Source organism: Dendroctonus ponderosae, unplaced genomic scaffold (assembly GCF_020466585.1).
Source record: "Dendroctonus ponderosae isolate FM_Combo_2020 unplaced genomic scaffold, Dpon_F_20191213v2 Dpon_F_20191213_1, whole genome shotgun sequence".
NCBI classification, from domain to species: Eukaryota; Metazoa; Arthropoda; class Insecta; order Coleoptera; family Curculionidae; genus Dendroctonus; species Dendroctonus ponderosae.
Genome location: NW_026017110.1, coordinates 52,886,345 through 52,908,798, shown reverse-complemented (window position 1 = coordinate 52,908,798; position 22,454 = coordinate 52,886,345). Strand labels below are relative to the sequence as shown.

The 22,454-nt window shown below is 32.7% G+C and overlaps 1 protein-coding gene across 7 annotated transcripts in view; it reads left to right on the top strand.

Annotated features, from left to right (window-relative positions):
• Positions 1-2,012: 2,012 nt before the first annotated feature.
• Positions 2,013-22,454, top strand: part of LOC109533855 (glutamate-gated chloride channel) — a 38,024-nt gene continuing 17,582 nt past the window's right edge. For 2 of the 7 annotated variants that reach the window (XM_019899351.2, XM_019899349.2), the window contains exons 1-3: positions 2,013-2,312; positions 4,987-5,105; positions 19,787-19,863. In XM_019899351.2, coding sequence (XP_019754910.1) covers positions 2,248-2,312; positions 4,987-5,105; positions 19,787-19,863 — 261 coding nt within the window. In that variant the 5' untranslated portion in view covers positions 2,013-2,247. Of the gene's footprint in view, positions 2,313-4,986; positions 5,106-5,445; positions 5,514-14,749; positions 14,818-19,786; positions 19,864-22,454 lie in introns of those variants that run through there. The other 5 variants (XM_019899352.2, XM_019899350.2, XM_048664294.1 and 2 more) reach the window with 3 other exon arrangements.

The following is a 22,454-nucleotide window of genomic DNA, read 5'->3' as shown; positions in this document are numbered from 1 at the left end:
AATGTTTGTGTTCATAAATAAGATACTTTATTTTATCTACGGATCTTGTACTCTAAATAGAAATAAATAAAGATTGAGTCATCAATTAAATGCACTGTTTGTTTTCGCTTTTTATCTTCTCTGCCATTCACAGATTGGCGGATAGCAAATATTTGCAGCACATTGTACATGCTCAGCACCAATGAAGAAAAATATACAGAGTGATTTAGAACTATAGAATCAAACTTCTAGGGATTGTTGAATGCAACAATAAGACAATTTACGCAAAGACGCAAATATAAATGTTGGAAATTGTAGTTTTTATTCTAATAGTGTTTTTTTTTTTTATTCTAGTTAGAATTTCAAATAAGTGAAAAACCGTTTTGGGCTCTGAGAAAATTACATTCGAAAAGTACTCCACTGCATTAACTCCAAGTACAGTTTCGACTCGAAAGTACTAAGGAATAAAATTGCTAAGAAAAGATCCATTGTTATGAAATATGATACTTGCTATCAGTTATTTTTTCTGAAAAGATCTAATGATAACTTCAATGCTTAAGTTACTCGCCTAAATTTAAAACTGAGCCGTATTATTAAATTAATTATTTTAATATTAAGTTGCAGTTTTTATTGCGATGTAACTTGCGAACTTTACTATTGATATTTGAGTTTACGAACATTTAGCCGACATATATTTTAATTTGGTCCTAAACTCTGTTGTGGAAACCTCTATTTGGGGATCAAAACTAGTACAATGGGGAATTAAATTAATGTGAGTCTTTCGAACAATAGTTAAATAATGGTAGAATTATAACAGAGTATAATAGCTTGCGTTAAATGGCGACTTGAATATGAAATTTCATACGGATTACCATTTTCCTCTGTAAATTATGAAATAAAATAAAGTTTTTAAATGGTAGATGCATCACGTCAAGCGAATAATTTCATCAATAGAATTATAGAAATGCAATAAATTTATTTATAGTTTAAGTAACAAGGGCTTAGGAAAATTATTACTGCGTTGCAACACGCCAACGTGGTCGACGGAAGTAGTGAATGTAATAGTAAATAATTTAATATGTTTTTTTTTTAATTGCCCCAATTTCAGCAATTCTACACAAATCTATATTTTCTCGTCTGTTTTTGGAAGTGTTTTGCATGGAGTATCCAGAAAAAAAACTGTATCGGTGTTTGTTTATGCATTGAGGCATAAATTGAGTCTTCGAAGGGCAAATACAGATTTAAACATTGGGCTAAAGCAAAAAAATTACTAAAGAAATGTTCGGCTGGAGGAACGTTATCTCTCAGACTGAATTTTACTCTTCGGAATCATCTGATCAGTCATCAGTAGTGGCTTTTATGTTCAAAATCAGTAGGCAGGAACTAAAATAACTTCTTTTTATAAACCGTTCTAGCTATATTTATGCAATTACTTTGTGTCAAAGAACTACAATTGCATTATTTTAAGCAAATGAACGATCCCGTTTTATTTTAGCCTATGCGAGAAATTTTAAAAACTCGCGAGTAGCTTTGAACTTACCTTGCAATTGAGCCGGGTAAAACGTTCTAAGGGTTTATTTTCCTTACATTAACGTTTTTAATTCAATCCTGCAATAATGCAAATATTTTATTTCATTATTGAAACGATGAAAATTGTCAAATAGCAACATTTTTCCTAAATAAATGTTTCCACGGAATTCGCGACAGTTTAATTGTTTTCGCTCCTTAGCCATAGTTGGCCGAATAATGCAAATACGATTTCTATCCAGCAAGATAGAATAACACACCAAGTGACGACATAAATACGAAAACGGGTCGGATATGACGTCATAGCGATGCTGATTCTAACTTATAATTGGCTAGCGGTTTTAGAGTGGAAAGTTTTTGGAAATCAATTTCCGGTTTTCGGAAATCATTTCTGTTGTGAAGCAAAGCAATAAAATAACTTACAGGGGCACATATGCAACCACGGCGATACCGAAGGTATAAAACCAGGGGAAAATGAGCGAGAATTTTCATTTTCGCTGAAAATTTGAGAGAGCGTTGTAGAGGAAAATACAGCGCCGCTGCTAGACGATCAATATAAACTCTGACCGTCCCACCTCTATCCTCAAAATCAGACTAGCTTCAGTTGAGGTGGAAAGCAGTTGCTGTTATTTGTAGCTGAATGTCCGTTTGTGACATCGCTGATTATTTTTCTTATACCCGAAAATGATAAAACATAATTAAACATTTTTACGCATTGTTAGATTTTGTGGGCCCTGTGCAATGGTTAACGAGTTGGTTTTGACTATTTTTATTGCAGTTTTTCTTCATGCTGCTTGTTACTATCCGTAAGTAAACAACTTATTTTACTGTTTGTGTTGTATAGTAGTTTATTTTTTCTGGCACTTGTCATATGCAAATATGCGAAAGTTATAAACTAATGTTGGTCGCACGTATCTTTCTCATAATTTAAAAAATTCTTAAACTTATTTTTGATTGAAAAAATAACGCGCGTAAATTAGCGAAGTTGGGAATCTTGTCCAACGCATTTAAATACTGCAGAGCAGTTGATTGCCAAGCAGTTTTTGAATACATGAATTGAAAACCGTTCTGCTTTAGACCTGCTTTTTTGCTGAAGTTAACTTTTTGAAGTATTGAATTAATAACGTATTTCATCGCATAAACATTTAACTCGCTTTAAGCATATTTGTCTTTCATTTATACCCGGATCGTTGAAAATCAGTCGGTTTTGTCTCGATTTTTGGGATTGTGTATTTTGCAGTACGTATGTGCTAGAGCCAACCGCTCATAATAGGTCGCTTAAATCCATGTTTTATAGCCCGGCTATGGTTACTTTTTAATCCGGTTAGAGCCAATATGTTATGAGAATTTGTGTTTTACATTTTTTGAAATTAAAAAAATAGCTGATTTTTAATGAAGCGGTTCCGGCTAAGCAACTACTCAAAACTGTAAATATGTAGTCTTCCAAGGTAATCAGTCAGAAATTTGCTAATTCTTATACAATAGTAAGTGAGGGTTTAATTTTCAACATTACAATTTTTGTCTTTAGTGGTGTTCGTTTGCACAATATATCTATTTTATAATTATACTTTATTATTAATAATATAGAATAATGTCAATAACAGGGTAACTAAAATTGTTTGAAAGTGAAAATAAAAATTTGATTATTTCAGTGCTAAAAAACTTAGTGGTGAATTTTGAATGGCTTAATTAAATTGAGAGAACGTATCTATAAAACACCGCGATTAACACCAGAGAAGTTCTTATCCAGTCCGCTCTAGTGGGTTTTAAAAACCGTTTGAAATATTCCAGTTTTAACGCCTTAATGTTGAAAAATGCGATCTTTAGAGCTGTTATTTACTTAATTAATATTGGTCAGGAATTATTTGCACATATCTCATAGAGGACTTGTCAATTTATAGAAGTCGAAATTTCAATGTAGGAAAAGATTTTCAATAACGATAAATTTTTAAAAAAATTTGCATGTTGTGAAAACGCTTAACTTTAAAAATGGCAACTGTTCCGTTTCCATTTTTTTGGGATTCTTTCATTTAATTTCTTATACAGTTTTGCAAATTAAGATACTCTAAAATGACTGACAAAAGTGCAACTTTCCTGGAATGCTCATATAATTTTTGCATCTTATTGAAGAATAACCGGTTTAAATTTGTTGTCAGACATTTTTTTAAATTTCAACTTTCGTATTTAAGTCTACGATTCATGACAACCAGATACATAAGATTATCAAACATTTTCATATTACATTAAAATTAGTCACCGTTTAAATCAACCTCAAGTTAATCAAATCGAACTATTAGAACCATTATATATTTTGCAATATCTAACGGAAATTAGCTTGGGTAGTTCAAAGTTTATGGAAAGGAAACAGTAGTAATCATATTTCCTTTCATGTACCTAATTAGGATGTATTAGGGTCGCACCTTAAATTTTCTCTTGGCCTGGCTCAAACTTCTAGGAATAGGCGTTGATTCTAATTATCAAAGCGATAATTACAAGCTAAACTATTTATTTATTTGAATAATTTATTTCGTAATTTCCTTGTTAGTTAATGCCAGATAATTTGCTTGTGGATTGCGGGATTAGTTCCTATTGCACATTATATGCTCCAGATAATTTTGAGTGGAATGGAAAATTGAGTATTAATATTTCCTATCGTATACATGATTACAGATCTGATTAATTTCAAAACCACCAAGTCTGAACAGGAGTTATTCTGCTATTTCTTAGCAGTAACGAAATCCGTATCTGGAAAGATCAATAACAGTTTTCCATTTGCTAACTAAACTCTTGGAGTCACTTAAAGCAAGATAAATTATTGCGATGAAATACAAACTGTTTATTTTTGAAATTTTGTAATTCTTTAAAGTGAAACCATAAAAGTAACTTACTTAAAAAATAAATCACTTCAAATGGTTAGATAGTTTTGATGGTTTTAGATTGGTTAGGTGTAACATTATTGAATGTATTCCGAATTTATTGTTTCGGAAAATGTATTTTTAACTTTTGAAACTGAACTAGTTTTTCAATATTCATATACAAATCCTTATGGATTTAAAAGTTACAAAAGTTGACGCTGAAATTTAACAAACAAAACACATTTATTTTACTTTAAATAAGAATACCTGAAGTATAGTTTAAAAAGTTTATGCTGGCAAGGGTTCGAGGGAACGATAAAGATCGAGGAGGAATTTTAATGGATGATACGAAGGGATAATTCCAGTTGAAAATAGATGAAGAATGCGACTCTATGTAAAAATACTACCACTAGATGACGACACAAAATCCCTCTTGTCATATTTAGGTCACCGATTGAAAAATGTTTTCCATAATCTACAAAGGGAGCAAAGACCTCCATACCCCTGTTTTCATAAACAATGGGCTGTTTTTAGGCTAAATGTCAATTATTAAGCACGAGGATGCTATGATGGATTATCGTTATAAAAATGTAAAAAGCTAGCTTGATAATTAAATTTGTCGCAGATGTTCGGGCTCCAACGCGAAAATCAACTTTCGGGAGAAGGAAAAGGAAGTGTTGGATCAGATTCTTGGACCAGGACGATACGATGCTAGGATAAGACCTTCAGGTGTTAATGGAACAGGTGAGTGCTAATTCCCCTACTTGAACATATAGAGAGCAGCAATGAGAAAGTGAGAGAGCAATGCAGAACACTCATAATCGTGTCCTTATACTTGTTGTTCTTGTACATTACCTGATGCGTGATAATTAATTCAGGTACAGTAGCAAAAAGTAGTCAAGAAGTATATCTCTATTACCATTTCATCAAGTTCCTGACTATTTTTTTGAAATCCTTTGGACTAGAGTCTAATATAAATATTTCGGATATTGCGGACGATATCTCTGAGTACTCGGCACAATATTTAAATTCTATAAGTCGAGATTTCAGAGAGGATGAACGTATAAACCCCTCATATCTCTAGATGGACCTGCGATTGTCCGAGTTAACCTGTTTGTTCGAAGCATTACCACCATAAGCGACAATAAAATGGTAAGTGGAGGTCACCCCGTTCTTGTAGATAGCTTAGAGGTGCTCCACATTTGCTACAACAGGCCATTATGGGGCCCTTGCTGTTACTCCTTTATAAGCACGATCGCCTGATGCCTGTCACACTATTTTACACAATTTTCTTAGTTAGTCTAGACAACATATATCCAACCAAATAACATTTCTCAAATTGCATTTAACGGTTTATAATGTACTTAATAGAGCACGAAAGAATGCTATTAGAAACGAATCGTGGTTTATATGCATCTTTCACGTATTAAGGCAATTGTTCATTTTCAAACTGACGATAATTATTATTGAACGTTTTACCGATAGGAGGTTTGATGGGCAAACGACGCTCAATCAAGTACAATCAATGTATATCAACGTTCTTGACATTTCAGAGTCTTATCTTTTTTACGCTCTGTCGACCATTTACACCGTCGATGAAAAAGAAACAGCGAAAATAATTATTATATTCTGTCACACAATTGGATGTTTATATAAACGTTTCTCGGAACTTGTCAACTAAATCCTCAGTACTTGAAATACTTTGTCAGGTTTTTTTGAAACAATACTGTTAATTTATTTTGAGAAACAATAACATCTATCCAACGGACAATATTCTGTAAAAACTCGCAGAAAACTCTGTTATTTTATGCTTTTATATCGGGTTTTAGCTTCAAATAATAAGTTGGTTGCACATCAGATACCACAAATCAAAAGTAGCCACAGTTTATAAATAAATGAAAACTACATTCATATTTATTTTTCTACTGTTTAAAGTGGCAACAAACAATTCCAAAAATTTAAAAAAATTTCCCTACTGCATTTGTCTTCATATATTTGTCACGATTAGATCTTAAATGTTTCAAAATATTGACGATTTCCGGACTAAATTTAACTAGATTAATTAGAAAAAAATCTAACTTGAAAAATATAAAGTAGGAACGCCGACCTAAATATTACATGTAGATTTAGACAGGAACTGCCTGTTTTGTTTCATGTTTTTATTATTATTCAACTTAAATACAAAAAATAACTGCATCAAATCGCCTTAACACGTATAAAGCATTTACACGAAAATAATCAGCGCTCTTAAAAAGGCTTGAAAGTATTCACAGAGACACAAACAGATTCAGAAGGAAAACGGAATAAAATCGGTCGATTAAAGGAGAAACAATACTTTTTCTGAAACTGGGAAGTTTGAATGCTCAGCATAATAAAAGAGGAGCCGGAAGTCTGAAATTGTCGAAGAGAGACTAGAAAATAGTCAGTATGTTGCATATATAGAAGCAGAATAACTTTCATGCACCACGAAAATTATGGAGACATGTCTAACAATCCGTGCTGCTTTATTAAACAAAATTTTCTAACTGTCTCGCAAGGCATACGCTGAAGGAAATTTGCTGAAATAAGATGTGGTATATTTTCTGCTCTTCTCAACATGTTTCATATATTGTTACAACGTTGCTTTAGGCAAAAATATACTTTAGCTGTAAATATTCCCAATTAGGCCAAAGCGAGGCGCTTCTCTGTCGTGTCTGAAACCATTCCAGGTACTTCATTTTTACAAAGAAAAGGGTCACTGATATCCCCCTAATTACCTACCGAACTTCCTTTCGTCAACATTGTCTAAATTAAGGAAAATATTTATTAAGAGGCATTTCCTGAATTCTTCAGCTCCATGAGGTGTTTCACTAAATTTTCATTTTTAAGTAAAAATACCAGAGGCATTGTCTGATTTCCTCTTTTATTAGGACAAAGAAAAATTGGAAAGAAGGGGAGTTGGTTGAAGTCGTATAATTTTTGTGGAAGTTTATTTGCATTAATAACTAATTTGTTTTCAGAAGTTAGTAAATATTTTGGTAGAAGGTATTGACGTCATCTAGAGTCAAAATAAGTCGAATGGAGAAAATGAGGCAATTGGTGTTTTGGGTCATGCCAATGTCGATCTATGCAAACGACTAGGATGTTGACAACAACACATTCGGTACATACTTAAAGGTTTTAAAAAATCTATATTCATCTTGTCGACTTAGGTACGTCTCTGGCAAATGCCACTTTTCTTCACAATTGTCGCAATTGGGCATATGTATTCTTTACTCATCCTTTTTGAAACCTAAATAGATGGTCAGGCATTTATTGTAATCATCTTGCTCCTTCACTATGGCGGGAAAATATAACAGAGCAAAAGTATTTACAGATTTTGTTCGTTGTCAATAATATTTTCCAGGTGTCTGAAATCTTAACACCGGCATTATTGAATTTGCTGACATAATTCCTGTCGATCACAGCACCTTTCTCACACATCATCTTTTGCCAATGTTTTCCTCTCAGTAAAACCTTAATATTTACCACTTTATGTTACTTTCGTATACATGTCAGGAAATTTGGGGATTGAAAATTATGGAGAAATTTGTAGTGGATAATAATACCTTTATTACCTGTCCATTATATTCAATATCTAATATATGCACATCTCAATGAAAATATGTGCAATCATTTAATTAACAGGATACACGACTCTTTACGTATGAGAAAACTGGATACCAAAGAAAATCGTTTAATTTTTTGGAATTGTGCTTTACTGTTCCCATATTTTTTGCAAATTATCGAGATCAAACTAACGTGTAGCAGAAAGTTGAATGTACAGAATTAAATTTGTATCTCCTTTAATTTTCCTATACAACGCTTTGTTGCATTAATTAATTGGCCTGATTTAATCTACATAGTACAGCCTGTTTTATCTGTTAACTTCCTTGCAAGTAATTACCATGCATTTGTGATGTTTCTAGAGTTCAAGCTAATTTAAAAAGGAATAAAAGAGAACAAGGCAGAAAGTCAATGTAATTTTCTTTAAATATAAATCTGATTTACTGCGTTTTACTTGGACGATTCTACATATTATTATATTTCTTTTAATATATGTCTAGATGATAACATTTATAAGTATACGAAATCTAAAATGTTTGAATGAAGGATTCCTATGTTTAAAAACCTGTCTTATGTCAGTGATTTTCCGCAATCGAAAAGTGTGAATGAGACGCATTTGCTCGTTTCCTGCATAATGCATTTAAGTAACTTACTTTCAGCCCGATTGCATTTTGAAACTGAAATTATGTGCAAATCAATGCAGATGCAATAAATGCAGCATGTCGAACGTTTGTGAAATTCGTGATAGTAACCACGCAAACTGTACTGGTTTTGCTGGCAGTTTCGATATTCACATAGATTAGTATTAAAGCATATTGAGTTATTTGAATAATTAATGCCATGCGTGGTTTTTCAGCAAAAAAAGTTCGTTGCATGCAAGGGAACTGTAATTTATATAAATCCAGAAAATCGTAATTCTGAAATTCAGAATCGAATTTTAAGAGGTCAAATAATAAGTTACGAAGCGAATTCTTGGAATTACATAAAGACTCAACTGGGATAAATTAAGTATCCATTCAAGCAAATTACAAGGCCTTAACTGTTATGGGAATTAAGTGATTATTTCAATTTCAGTTACGTAGTTGCCTTCGGTTAATAGTGCTGATATGAGTTATTATTCCTACAAAAGTAAATTTAAGCAAATATCTTCATCTTCTTTAAACATCATTATTAATTGGAATTTTGGAAAAATTAAATATACATATCTACATAATCAATTTGAAAACTGAAAAATATTCGAGTTGTTTACTTTTCCCTCGGAAGATGATACCGAGGCTTGCAACATTTCAAAGTTTTTAACTTTGAGAAACAAATATTTGCTGTTATTATTTAAGTTCTATTTCCTCCAGTAAAATATTTCATCGTTGAAAATTTTCTTACCATTCTTCAAATGTAATTAAGTCAAAAAGCAATAAATATTTACCAGGCACCGTTTTTTAAGAATAAATACGTTTCGGCACGCTTTCATGAAAAAATATCTTAAAAAATAGATGCCGTATTTTCTGTATTATAATTACAAGGCCATGCTACAAAGCCGTACCGTATTTCGAAACAGACATAAGCGGACCCCTACAATGTAAAATTAATGTTTTGTCTTGGGGAAAGTATTATACGTTTTCAGTTTTCAACAACGCCATATTAACTTTGATTTCTTGCCATATTGCTAATTTCATTTTAATCATACCACATTAATTTTCTTTGTGCTGGGTCTGCCGCAGGCAATATGTCTGGATATGAAAACAGCCCTTCTTTAATATGCTTGTTTACTGACAACTAGAAACTCCCCGTTCACAATAACTGAGCTTGAAGGCTTTTTTCAGACAGAAAATTAGGATTTTGTTTGTTTGTAACTTGAATTTAGGGTAAGTCGACTCTTTCTTTGTAAGGATATACAAAGTGTTTATTGCAAAATACAGGGCAAATTCGAGATACTTTGTATATGTTTCTTTCTACTTTTTCTGATTTATTTATCGTTTACTTAATATCGGAGGTGAGAGTTGAAGTCCTATGCAAAGTTAATTTTTTTAAACCTTGAAACTCAATGACAGTGTAATTATTACTAAAGCTGCTCCATGTGACCACCGGATTAGATCTGAGTTTTAGTTTTTCCGGATTGTTTTTACCTCATCAAATCCTCCATGAATCTTCCCACGAGTTGGTTCTTGTAACAAGACTTTCCCATTAAATACGTATGTCTTTACATAAAAAATGTTCAACGGGTTGAGGTCTAAAGATCTTGGTGCCCAAGCAATAGTACCACCATCTATCCATCGATTTGGATAATTTTCACTGAGAAAGTTTGTGTAAACTTTTCAAAACGGGCCGTAGTACCTTTATGTAAAAATAACATCGTGCTTATGATTTATGATTTGAAGCAGAATGTTTTCAAGTAGATGTAAAGCATTCTCCATAAACGCTTGGTACATCTCACTGTTCAAATTCCTATCAATAAATGTTGTCAGTTTTAACGAAAATCTTCTATAAGAATGAGTTTTGAATAGCTAGAGCGTTTTCCATTGACCATACATGACCATTTTGGAAGTTTTTGATTGTATCTCTTGTAAATGTACTCTTTAGGAAATATCCAATGTTAAGAGTACAGTATCTTTTACGCTATACTCCTTACTTTTTCCTTTAAGAGCAAAAGATCTTCTTGTTTCAGTACCAGAATTATGTTCAAAAGAGCTCAAGGCTTTTTCATCATCATTTCTTAGAGCCTATTATTATTCGGGAGGCGTGAAGGTTCCTATTGAACGCTTGCTAATCTGGAAGACAGCGATTCGGGTATTTACTAATGGTATATGGTGAAAATGGTGAAGCGGTTGCAGTATTCATCTAAAAAATGTCTGCGTATTCTTTATTTGAATACAATAAATCAAACTTTTTTTAATTTAGGAAAAATGAACAGAATAATTTTTGCTCGAAATGAATCACGTAATTGCACATAATGTTAACAGCTAGCTAACTACTCATAAATCAAATGCAGTATTTGTTATTATAATTTCGGAAATGGAAACTGTGTTAATATATAGTTATCACCAATAAAGTATTAATGCAAAAAGCACACTAATTAACGAAAACAAAAAATGTTTCCCTGTTTACAACCGCAACGGATTTTACAAATTTTAGCCACAAAATATCCGCCGTCACGTTCGATATGTATTATATGTAATAAAAAATTAAACGAGGTGTGCAGCAATAATATGTTAGAACTGAATATTTATTGAAACTAATAAATCCATGAAATTTTTTATATAAACATTATGGAAACCAGATATTCTAGAACGCAAAGAGTTACTAAAACATTTTCAAGTGCTCATCAACTATCAACCTAAGACCTAATTAATAAATTTCCGGACAGAACATCCGAGCACTTGTTGGAAATGCGTAGGCAATAAAAAATCGCAATAAAAATGTATCCTGGAGCGGTTAAGCGTTCTTTTTGACTCCACAAAGGAACTTAATGGATGTTTTAAAAATCAGCTAAAATATCCACCTTCAATCTTGTGGGAGCGGTTCTTGCCTCAGATATAGACAGACATTTTAAAAGCTACCTTATCGTTCGTTCTTGCTTCAGCCCTAGAAAATCTTGACTGAAATGTATATAAAAGCTTTCTCTTTTGATATAGTTTCACTGGGAAATGGATTCTGTTTTTCTTTGTACACAACACTATTTCTGATATGAGAATTTGTATCCCTGTTTTAGCGCGGAAATGCTCATATTAGTTGAACGTAGGTACAATGTAAATATCCGAATCAATTTCTGTACGATTGTGATTTGGATGAAAACATATCATTCTGTCAGAATTTGGAATAATGCGATTTAAATTACCGTTTGATAATGAGAGCCCTGCAAAATTGCCAGCTACTTCATCTAAAATTAAACTTTCATTGAAACTGTTCCTTTATTAACTGGTTTTATTCATGTTTGACTAAACTTAGAACATTTTTAACACTAATGGTAAACATGTATGTTTGGCTATTTTTTACATTGGTTTGCAATGGAACTTTTGCGTCATCAAAGAAGCATCTGCTGATTCTAAGCAATGGCGCCTTCAACAGAATGTTTGCAAGTATTTAACTAAGACTTTGCATTGTTTTGGCTAGTCGATTTTTCCCGGTTTCACGTAAGATATCCGTTAATTATTTAAGGAACTCATTGCAGAAAAGCGGAAAATCGAGGTTTGTAAAAAGTCTGCAAAGGAAACGACCTTATATTTAAATGGGATCTGCCGAGTTATTTGCCTGATAAACTGTAAATTATGTTATAAAACGTTTGCTGGTTCTATGTTACATTATTAAAACATTCTTGATGTATGTTTCAATTTTTCCATATTGCTTCGGCTATCTACATATAAAAAATCGTATTTAAATAAAACACATGTTGAATAACATTTTTTGATACCAAAACTGGGAAAATTTAGTCGTTTTCACTGGCCTGAAAAATTACATTTTTTAGTTGGCGATTTTATTATAAAACAGTAGCTATAAGTAGCTAGTAGCAAAGTTTCAATTAAACTTCAAATGGACTTTTAGTTTGCCATTGAGTCTGTAGAGTCGAATTACTTCTCCTCTACATATTCGAATTAACCGTTATATAGCATATAGGTTTTATTTAATATATGTAGGTACTTGGAAGTTTCAAAGCGTGGATTTTCAGCGTTATTGAAATAGTTCACTGCAAACCATATGTAATATTCAGTTACAAACTAATATTAATTCGACGAAAACTATTGCTTAATTAGTGAGGTAGGTGAATTGCAATTTCGTTTGTCTACGTTGAAAGAAGTTTTATGGTTGCCTTCTATTGAATAGCGGTGATACGTTAATTAATGATTAAGCAGCTACATAAAAAGGAATAATGAATTTGGAAACAAAGACTAGAAGATAAAAGAATATAATTTTAGAAATATTGAGATTACAGATGCAATTTGTCAAAATGACAAATATCCTCAAATGTTTTATATAAAATATCGGGGCGTTAACGTTTTAATATGTAATATAATAAATAGGCGTTGTTTCTGATATATGCTTTATTAATTTGAAAGTAAATTCGTTTGAAGTCTGAAGTAAACCTAAGTCAAGATTATATTTTTGAGTGTGCGTGAAAGAGTCAGAATATTACATTTACGTGTTAGTTTTGTTTCATTCTCAAGTGAAAACCTGATATTTTCGAGAAAACCGACAGTTAAACTAATGTTGAATTGTATGGCCAACTTTCCCACGTTCATGGCTATTATTGGAATGGTGGTTGAATTTATTTAAAAGAAACATAATGCATTTGACTATGGAAAGATTGTATGCAATATCGAAGTGAAATTATATAATGGCCTGCCATTTTTCACAGAGACAGCAGTCCGATTAGATCAATTCTACTTCAATAGAGTTGGATATTTGCATTCGTGGCAGGAAATAACGTATTTGCCGTGGAATTTCATCGAAATAACTTTTTGCTACCTCTTGAAACAAAAGAGCTGGCGATAGAATGATGTTTTCAGGGTTTTCAGTCTGATTCAAAAACGTTATGTTGGATCTTGAATTTTTATAGGCAGATCGTCTCGCAGAAATGCAACAGATTGTATGAAGAGAGCTTAGTTTCGCAACCTATTTTAAGAGAGATACATTGAAGTGGCCCTCTTATAGTCAGCAGTCTGGGATATTTTTAGTTAAAACTGCGCTCACGTTCCTACGAGAATTGGCCCAAATGAAGGATATAATTTAGTCATAAAATTTTTGGCCATACACCAAAGCTATTACTGCTAAATATTTAATACATAATAACACATAATTTTACACTTTCCTTGTGTATAATGACTAACTCAAGGCGATCGTGCAATTTAGGGGTACTCACGAGCAAGGGATGTTACCGCCCCCATTAGCTTGTAGGGTAGCAGTTTGCAGACTAGTCGCGTTTGATTGCTGAGAATGCTGTTTTATTGGGGATTTGAGGGTAGAGTCTTTTATTTTAATTCCATAGAAACCTTTGTACTGTCAAATTAGTCACAAAAAATTTTCGATTAATGGGGTGCTATTTGCATTGTTCTCTGCAACAAAGTCTTTACTAATTACGTCACAAATCGAAACTAGGGATGAAATCCAGTATATGGGTTTTTATGGATAGAACCAAGTTAGGAAATTCTTAGGTTCTAGATTTTTTTGGTGCCGGTGCCTTATTGCCATAAAGATTGCCAATATTACGCGCATCGGAAAAATTAACGCTAAATGGTCTACAGTGTTCCAAAAAAAGACCCGAAATTAGATATGGAATTGAAAGAAGAATAACTCAATAATAAACGTGAAAAAAATCCAGTTTATTTTTAGGGCGTAAATATCTCGTGCCTTCGGTTTCCAGATTTGATTCGCTCAGACAGCTTTAAAATACACGCCGAGGTCATAAAAACGATATGTGTCATCCACAGGCGAAACGCAAGGAAAGACAAATTATTACTTCTGGTACTTTTGCGAAATATATTAAGGTATTTGAAAGGACAACTGCAAACTACTTTTCACATTTACCAGGAAAGCGATTTAAATTTAGATGTTATTTTTTATTACAATAGATCCAGATCTTCAGTGTTTGCAATCTGGATGACGAGTCTTGAATAATATTGCAACAGAGTTGTGGTATTCGGTGAAAATAGAACTAAGGAAAACGTGTCATTTGTTCAAAGTTTGATATAAAAGTAATCTATCAAGCAGCAAGGTGTTAATTTAAGATAAATACAGGGAGTAGGTTTAAAGACCAAAGATCTTCCGCGTGAACCAACTTAATAATTGTTTCCGTTTTTTTCCTAAATCGTCAGATGGGCCGGCTATTGTTCGTGTCAACATATTTGTGAGAAGTATCTCAAAGATAGATGACGTTACCATGGTAAGTGCCCAAGGGACCAGAAAATGGGACTGACTATCTCTAATTGTGTAGTTGTGGATGGTAGTCTAGTTCATTCTATGCTGATGATCATTTTACCGGTTCTTGCCATGTTATGACGCATTTTCTTCCACAACTGATTCTTAGCGCATTTCAGTCATTGATTTGCTTACTTTTACGTATTTTTGGTAACGCCTGATCTAAATACTAACTATTAAATCATTTCAGTTCGACTTAATTTTAAAATGCATTTGTTACAGTCATTCAGCATTGCCAAAAAATAATGAAAATTGTTAATGATAAAATTCGTGTCAGTTGACGACTAACTCGAAACTAGCGGATAATAAAGCATTCTTCATTGATTGAACTCAAGGTGCTTAAAATTAACTGTGAATGCAAAAGCGAATATTGCCTGCATATTCCGGCCAGTGCATTCAACAATGCTACTCTTTAAAGTTGTTTGTGTTGTCTGTCAGTTCCAATTTATTTTGGAAATTGAGTTGGATGTGCTAGTGCTGCTTCTGTTTACAGGGGATTGCTAAATGAAACAATACTTTACATGCCTACACCATTAATTGTAGATTAGAAATAGGTTTAAGAAAAGCGAAAACATATTAAACATAGTTTATGTGTTATTTGGGCTTCACGTAAATTTGTAATAATATAAGGTATGTTAACGAGGTAGTGTCATGTATTGCTGTTTACCAAAGTATCTTTCATGTACTTCAAATTTGAAAAGCCATACCAATTTGGAAGTTATTGTATTTATCTTAGTTAGTTGTGACTGGCACGAATGGCTGGCAAACTTTATTCTGGATGTTTGTATAGAGTCAGTTGTGAATCATTTTCGTTACCACTTAAGGCATACTATTACCATGAAGGTCCTTGCTTAATACTCTGCGCCTCTTTGATAGTTTTGGTCGGGATAAACTGCAAACGAAGACGACACATCTATTTTACCATTGGTTTTACCTACTGAATACAGTCAAGTATTGCATACACCTCCCACAATGTTCAGCCTCCACCTCGATGTTGAACATTAATATTGTTAATTCCGTATGAATAACATTCATCACGTACGAATCTATTTGCTTTGGAGATATTTGATTCGGATGTGACAAATGAGCAAACATTTCTATTGTTTTGAATGATGTTTATAGAAAACTGTTTATTTTTTCGTTGAAATATTATGCATTATTAAATACCTGCTGCTTTAAGACTGGTATTATGTGCGCGATCTAATTTTGAGATTGAATTTTAACTTTTAGCATCAAAGATATTATCTCGTTTGCAAACGTTAATTTGTTACCAAAATTACATTTAGAAATCCAGAAATACGCCAATCATTTTTTGTTTGTTCTCATATTCCATAAGTAATTTTAAAGGTACTTCACGCACATTTTTGTTTTATCTATTTAAGTTTTATGCTTTGAGCGATTCATTTGATTTTCTAAACGCGTTTTCATATTTACGCAAAATTTGTAGTCAATTGAAAGGGACACATTTACTAACTTAAGGAGTGCAGGATAGTATATCCACTAATTTCCAAACTGAGTTTTTCATCATTGAGAAAGGATTGATGGCTGAAAAAATACCACTGTTAATCATAGAAATAAATTGCCCCCCTAATCACTTGATGCAGGAGCTTTGGGAAACTGATTAACACGCAAAGCTGAATTTTTCTTCAACAATTCAAAAGAGCTGTTCATATAGGTGGCATAATTTGGAAGTGGTGAGGGTTTCGTAATTTAAGCCGTGGCGAAAATTATTTTCTTCTGAAAGTGATTTTCAAGCACGAGTGGTTTGCATCTTCAGTGATATATTGCTCGAAAGCTTATTCTGCAGTGCAAGTGTAAACGTTCGAAGCAAACGGCTCTGAGGATGCTAACTGCTCGTGCTTGCCAAACGTCAAGAAGAAATTATTTTTCAGGTCAGCATGCAAACTCAAGTTTCAAGCGATAAAAGCCCAACTCTTTACAACATAATATGGACAGTTCTTGACAAACGTATTGAAATTTAATATTATTAATATTGAAAATTAATAAACTGAGGATTTAATTTCTCTCACTTTCAGCTCAAAATTAACTGTAGGTGTAGTAAATTTGATTCGCTAATCTAACTCGAAATGTTGTGAAGGTATTATTTTTGCAAACGGGTTTTTGTAAATCCTTTCACTGTAAATTCACAAATATTTTTTTGTGTATCATCAAATTATACTAGAGTTTCAAATTTCTTTCACCTTTGAATAAACATGAATTAGATTGGATGGTGAAAATACCCGAACAGCTCGGCTATAATAAGTTCCGCACAATGAAGAAAATTATATCAGAAATTAAGTTAGAGATGCATACATTAGTTGGTTTGTATGGAAATTGTAGCTTAGAGAGAATGTTCGCTATTTGAAAAGAACTAAAGCATGCTGCATAAAATATTACATTATATTAAATTACACTTTTCAAGCTTGTCATCTCAGACCCATTAGACGAATGAGACCAAGAAATGCAATTCACAGATTTGCTTTTATTTCCAATTTTAAAAAACTTCAATATTTTTCAGCACATTTTATTTTCAATTCAAGTAGCATAGACATTTCTGAAAATATTCGAAAGTGGTTTACTGAAAACCGTCTCGGACAGTTAGATGTATTTCTAAAATTTTGTTTTAAGATACTGTTGATGTTCTATATCATTTTAACTTGAAAAAACCCACCTACTTCAAAATGCTAAAAGGAAGGAATATAGGAAGTCATTTCTGTTTCAAAAGTAAGAATCGTACTTACATTTACTAAAAATTTTAACATTTTTAAGTCCTAAAAATTCCGTACACACACCAAAAAGCAATTAAATGTTTTAGTTTAATTTGCAAAATTTAGAATGCTTTCTGTGTTTGTCTAAGGTCTGTGTGATCAAGCCGCTTCCTTACTTTCCTGAAAAAATTATCATATCGCCTTCTTTGACCAAATCATTCTTCCACAGCTTACAAGTGAAAGTATCAAATCTAGGTGAATGTTACCAGTGATTCAAACAGTTTCCCCAAAGACTCTTGACAATGAACTATTTTTAAAACCCGATGCTACGAAGATCAATTTGGGGCAGTCGTCGACTACGAATTTAAAATCCAAGCAAAGTGTCATTTTAATGGAATAGCGTAGCGTATCTCGTTAGTATTCGGTGCACAATGTGTTGTATATGGGATTTGTGTTTCCTGAATTCCGCGTCACATGCAATATTTAAGTACTTTCGAATTGGCTTTTAGGTGGAGAATATAGGGCATATAGTTAATAAGATAGTCATAAGTCATAAGATTGGATAAAAGGATACCGATTTTTCATAATTATTCACCGCGATGTTTTCTACATCAGCTAAAGAGTAGGTTCCCAAACTAGTAGAAACAGGACCGAAACTTAATGATAATAATATGGTTTTTCTAACTTTCTAGTATTCAATTTTCAGCTTCGAAAATTGTTATAAATTTAATAAATATAATAAATTTAAATATTTATTTAAAATTTAATAAATATCTAATTTTAGTCAACGAAATTGTAAAAACCATAATAATGACAATGCGTAAACATGTAAAAAAATAGTTTAAAACATTTAGTTTTTTTGCGTAAAGTTTTTTTTTTCGACCTTCTATTTCCAAAATAATTTCTTCTGTGACAGAACGATAAAAATGAAAACACTTTCCAAGTGTGTCAAAACGTTTGATTTCTATTATTTTTCAATGACCAGCATTTCAGAATTTTTGTCATTTTGAAAGTGTTAGGGATTGTTGCTTATATGTTCGAGTTTCGATATTTTCGAGTCGTGTTCATGCTTTGACTACAAAGCTCTCTTGATTTGAATCCACATTATTTTCAATTAAGAAGCCACATGAAACATACAATTTCAGGACGTACTTAACAAATTGTAAATTGTATTTTTAAATTTTGGGCACGTTATTATAAATCACCCTGTACCTTTTGCCGTTTTAAAAAGCCGTATCGGATGCTGCAATGCTGGAGTTTCTAAATTCAGTGTCGTTCCAGAGAACAGGTCATGTTTTAAAATAGGTTTCATCAGTCGCAACCTTTTCAGTTCGTATCGAGAGGAAGGAGACTCTAATAAATGCCGATAAAGGAGCACGTGATAATTATGAAATGGCGATGGGGTTCGATTTCTCTGAATTAAAACCTCTTTCCATGATCATTCACATGAACTTGATCGCAAAAGACTTGACTGTTTTCAGTGGGAAATCACTATAATTTTCGAATAGCGCATTGTTCTTGGTCTGAGATTTTTCAGAAAAGTTTTGCTGAATTGGTAGCCAATTTTGAGCGAAAATTGCGATTTAAAGCTGTTGGTGTTGAATTGCTAGGAATACTGAAGACATTAATTAAGGGCTGCGTGAATGGACGTAATCACCAGGCCTAGCCACGCTTGCATAACGAGATGTGATTGGCACGGCCGTAGCCCTACATCATCGACTGTGACTATTTTAGTCCATTCAATAGACCACTTTAGGAAAAAATCACAAAAAAAAAACAATCAGAATCTGTTAATGGGTCTAGACATAAGAAGTGATATGATATGAGAGATTTAAATCCATAGCTGAGACACTTATTCATTCGCACCATGCATTATTCTACACACTTCCCTTAACCCATTCATCATAATCATCGTAGTCTTAATGTGTGCTCATCATCAGTTACAATTGCAATGTATGCTGACAACATTGCAATCTGGGTAGTTAATTCATTCTGATAGTCTTTGTTATGGATTTGGAAAGAAGTAAATAATTAAAGTTAATGCAGCTGGCAGACACCGACATTGCAACAACTGGGGGCTGCTAAGTTATTATGCACTCGAGTGACAAATGATTATTTTTTCAGTTTGTTAGTTCCTTAGACTTTTTGTGATATTTTCTATAATTTTTTGTCTATTAACTGGACTAAGAATTAACAGTAATCGGAATATTTTGTTTTCGAACCCAGTTGAAGGAGATGGTCCGACAGTCGTACGCATCAACATCTTCTTGCGGTCTATCAGCAAAATTGACGATTATAAAATGGTGAGTTCGCGGTCTGCCAGTCATATCAAGTATTGATGATCAAAGAGCAGATAAGTATACCAATTGGACATTCGGCTTTGTATATAACGCCCACACTTAAAATACAATTATCTATATGTATTTTGCAAAGCACATATGCAACAATTTCTGTATAAATCAATGTTTCGTTAGTGTTGTTTTGTTCTCAAAGTTAGATAGTTCCAAGTCTTTACTTCGTAACAGGAACGCAGCTTCAATTACAACCAACATTTGTCTCTGCACCTTACAGCTAATCTAGCCGACTCAGAAAAATATATATTTACTTAAAGCTTATATTTATACCAATTATAACTGAGGCTATACAAATTATTTAGTCACAAACTGCTTTAGATCCTCACACCAAATTAAATTTTAAAATTGAGTACATGGAATTAATTCATCGTTCTCGCAATTACATTTTAGTATTTAAAAGGGGTTTAAAACAAAATTACTCTTAATAACTGGTATTCGAATTCGAATGCTAGTTCATCCTAACCCACTGGCCAGACAAGCCTTTAACCACACAGGACACCCAAGAAGATTAAAGAGGCTCACACCATCAGATCTGATGAATCATACGTTTGATGAGAAGATGTAGCTGAGATAGATAGAAGTGGGTAGTAGGTTCATTGGAGTCGATCTACACGCGTTGCACACTATCACAGTTGCTAAATGCCTACGGCAGATTGCTTTATATATTTTAATTAAAATAATAACTGGTATGTCGCTGCAACTTTACCGATGCATGTTAAATTCACAAATTGTAATTTAATTCGTTTCAGTTCTCGTGCGAACCATTAATATGCACGTTTTAATAAAACACAAACATTGCATACTTCACTGAAAGCTTTATTTAAATTCCCGTTGTAATTGAAAAGATTGAATCAGTTAACACTTATTAAGTAAAATTTTGTCTGCATAAACACCCGGAGTGGTGAATTCGATCAATACTAACCGAATTCGAGGGTGTCTAAAAGAGAGGTCAATTCCTGGATTAACTTTAATTCAATTTAACATGCTTTCATTTAAAAGTTTACAGTAGCAGACAAATTATTGTTTTTTATATTTTGAAACATCAATATGTGTTTCAATGCAAACCAGCTTGCAAAATATTTCTTTCTGTTTCGCAAAACTTTTTAAGTAAGCAAAATTATTTCATTTTAAGATCAGCCGGAGATTGTTACTGACTAAATTTGAAAAACATTTCAAGCGTAGCCAGTTTTCCAAAGTTTAAGTGCGAACCGCGATGGATCAGGAGCTTTAGGACAAAAGCGATAATGGAGTTATTTTTTGACCAAACATATTGCCTTTTTTACTGCATACTTTTTAGAAAATCGTCCCAGATATTAAGAAGCTCCCTTCATATTATGTTAATTTGAAATTGAATACCCTAAGCAAATTTTATTACTTTTTATGTTACTAGAATACATTATATTAACTATTCCAGAAATTGCCGTTACCTTAACAAGTCTCTGTAACTCTTTCTGGAAAACTTTGTGGTCGAACTTAAATTTACAGATGAGTTTTTATTAAATATTTGAAAATCTTTAAGAAAATTTGGTTAATTACCTAAACGAAAATTATCTCTGTTCTGGAAATAAATCAATCAATGAAATTTTAAAAAGACCAAGTTGCATCTACCATCATTTTACTTTAAACTATTGCAGTTAACTATTTTTGGTTCATAATCATTGCAATTTTTAAATGAAAGTACAAATTTAACCATCACTTTCCATACAGAAGAGTTCAGTTAATTATTTGAACTTTTTCGAAAAACTTTTTGAAAATTATACTATTCTAACACGGGTTAGCGTCGTTAATCAAAGCTACGTCTCTAACATGAAACCATTTATTTGAGCGTGTCCGTCTCCCTCTATTACAGGCGCCAAAAGATTGAACTTATTTTAGTTGCAAATTATTCTACCATAAAAATTAAATCTTTCATTCTCCATGTCTTGTAAACGCATAACAATTCACATCAATTGACTGTGCCCAAAAATAAGCTCATTAAACAACGAAACCTGGACTATTTGTTCTGTGTATCCTGTGTATATACCCATAATATGTCTGTAATGTATACCTACTTCCAGCCATCGGTGAAAAGCTGCTTAAAGATGCAAGTTTCGTAGCATTCTGTATAAAATAAATGAATGTGAGAAATGAATGTTTGCTTAATGTTTAACGGAGGTTTTCAAGAGTGCAGTTTGAAAGCCATATTATCCTCTCATAGCAAATCCGCTTTTTCCAATTTAATTAATGTCTCGAAGTTCCAAGTTGTTAGTGTGGGTTAGAACAGGCAAAAGAATTACGATCCAGACGTAGAATTTACGAGATTGATTATTGGCTCTTAAGTTCTGTTTGTAATTTGGATATGTTCTTTTTGGCAAGATCTCCTGCTTGGTTTGACTGTTAGATCAATTTTACACCTCCAGACAGTTGTTCCCAATGGCAATTATGATAAATGATGAATAATTTGGCAAAAAAATGGATGTTTTCACAAATTCTCATTGGAATTTGTGCAATTGTCACTGAAATATCCAAAACACCTTAATATTACAGTTTACGCCATTCAG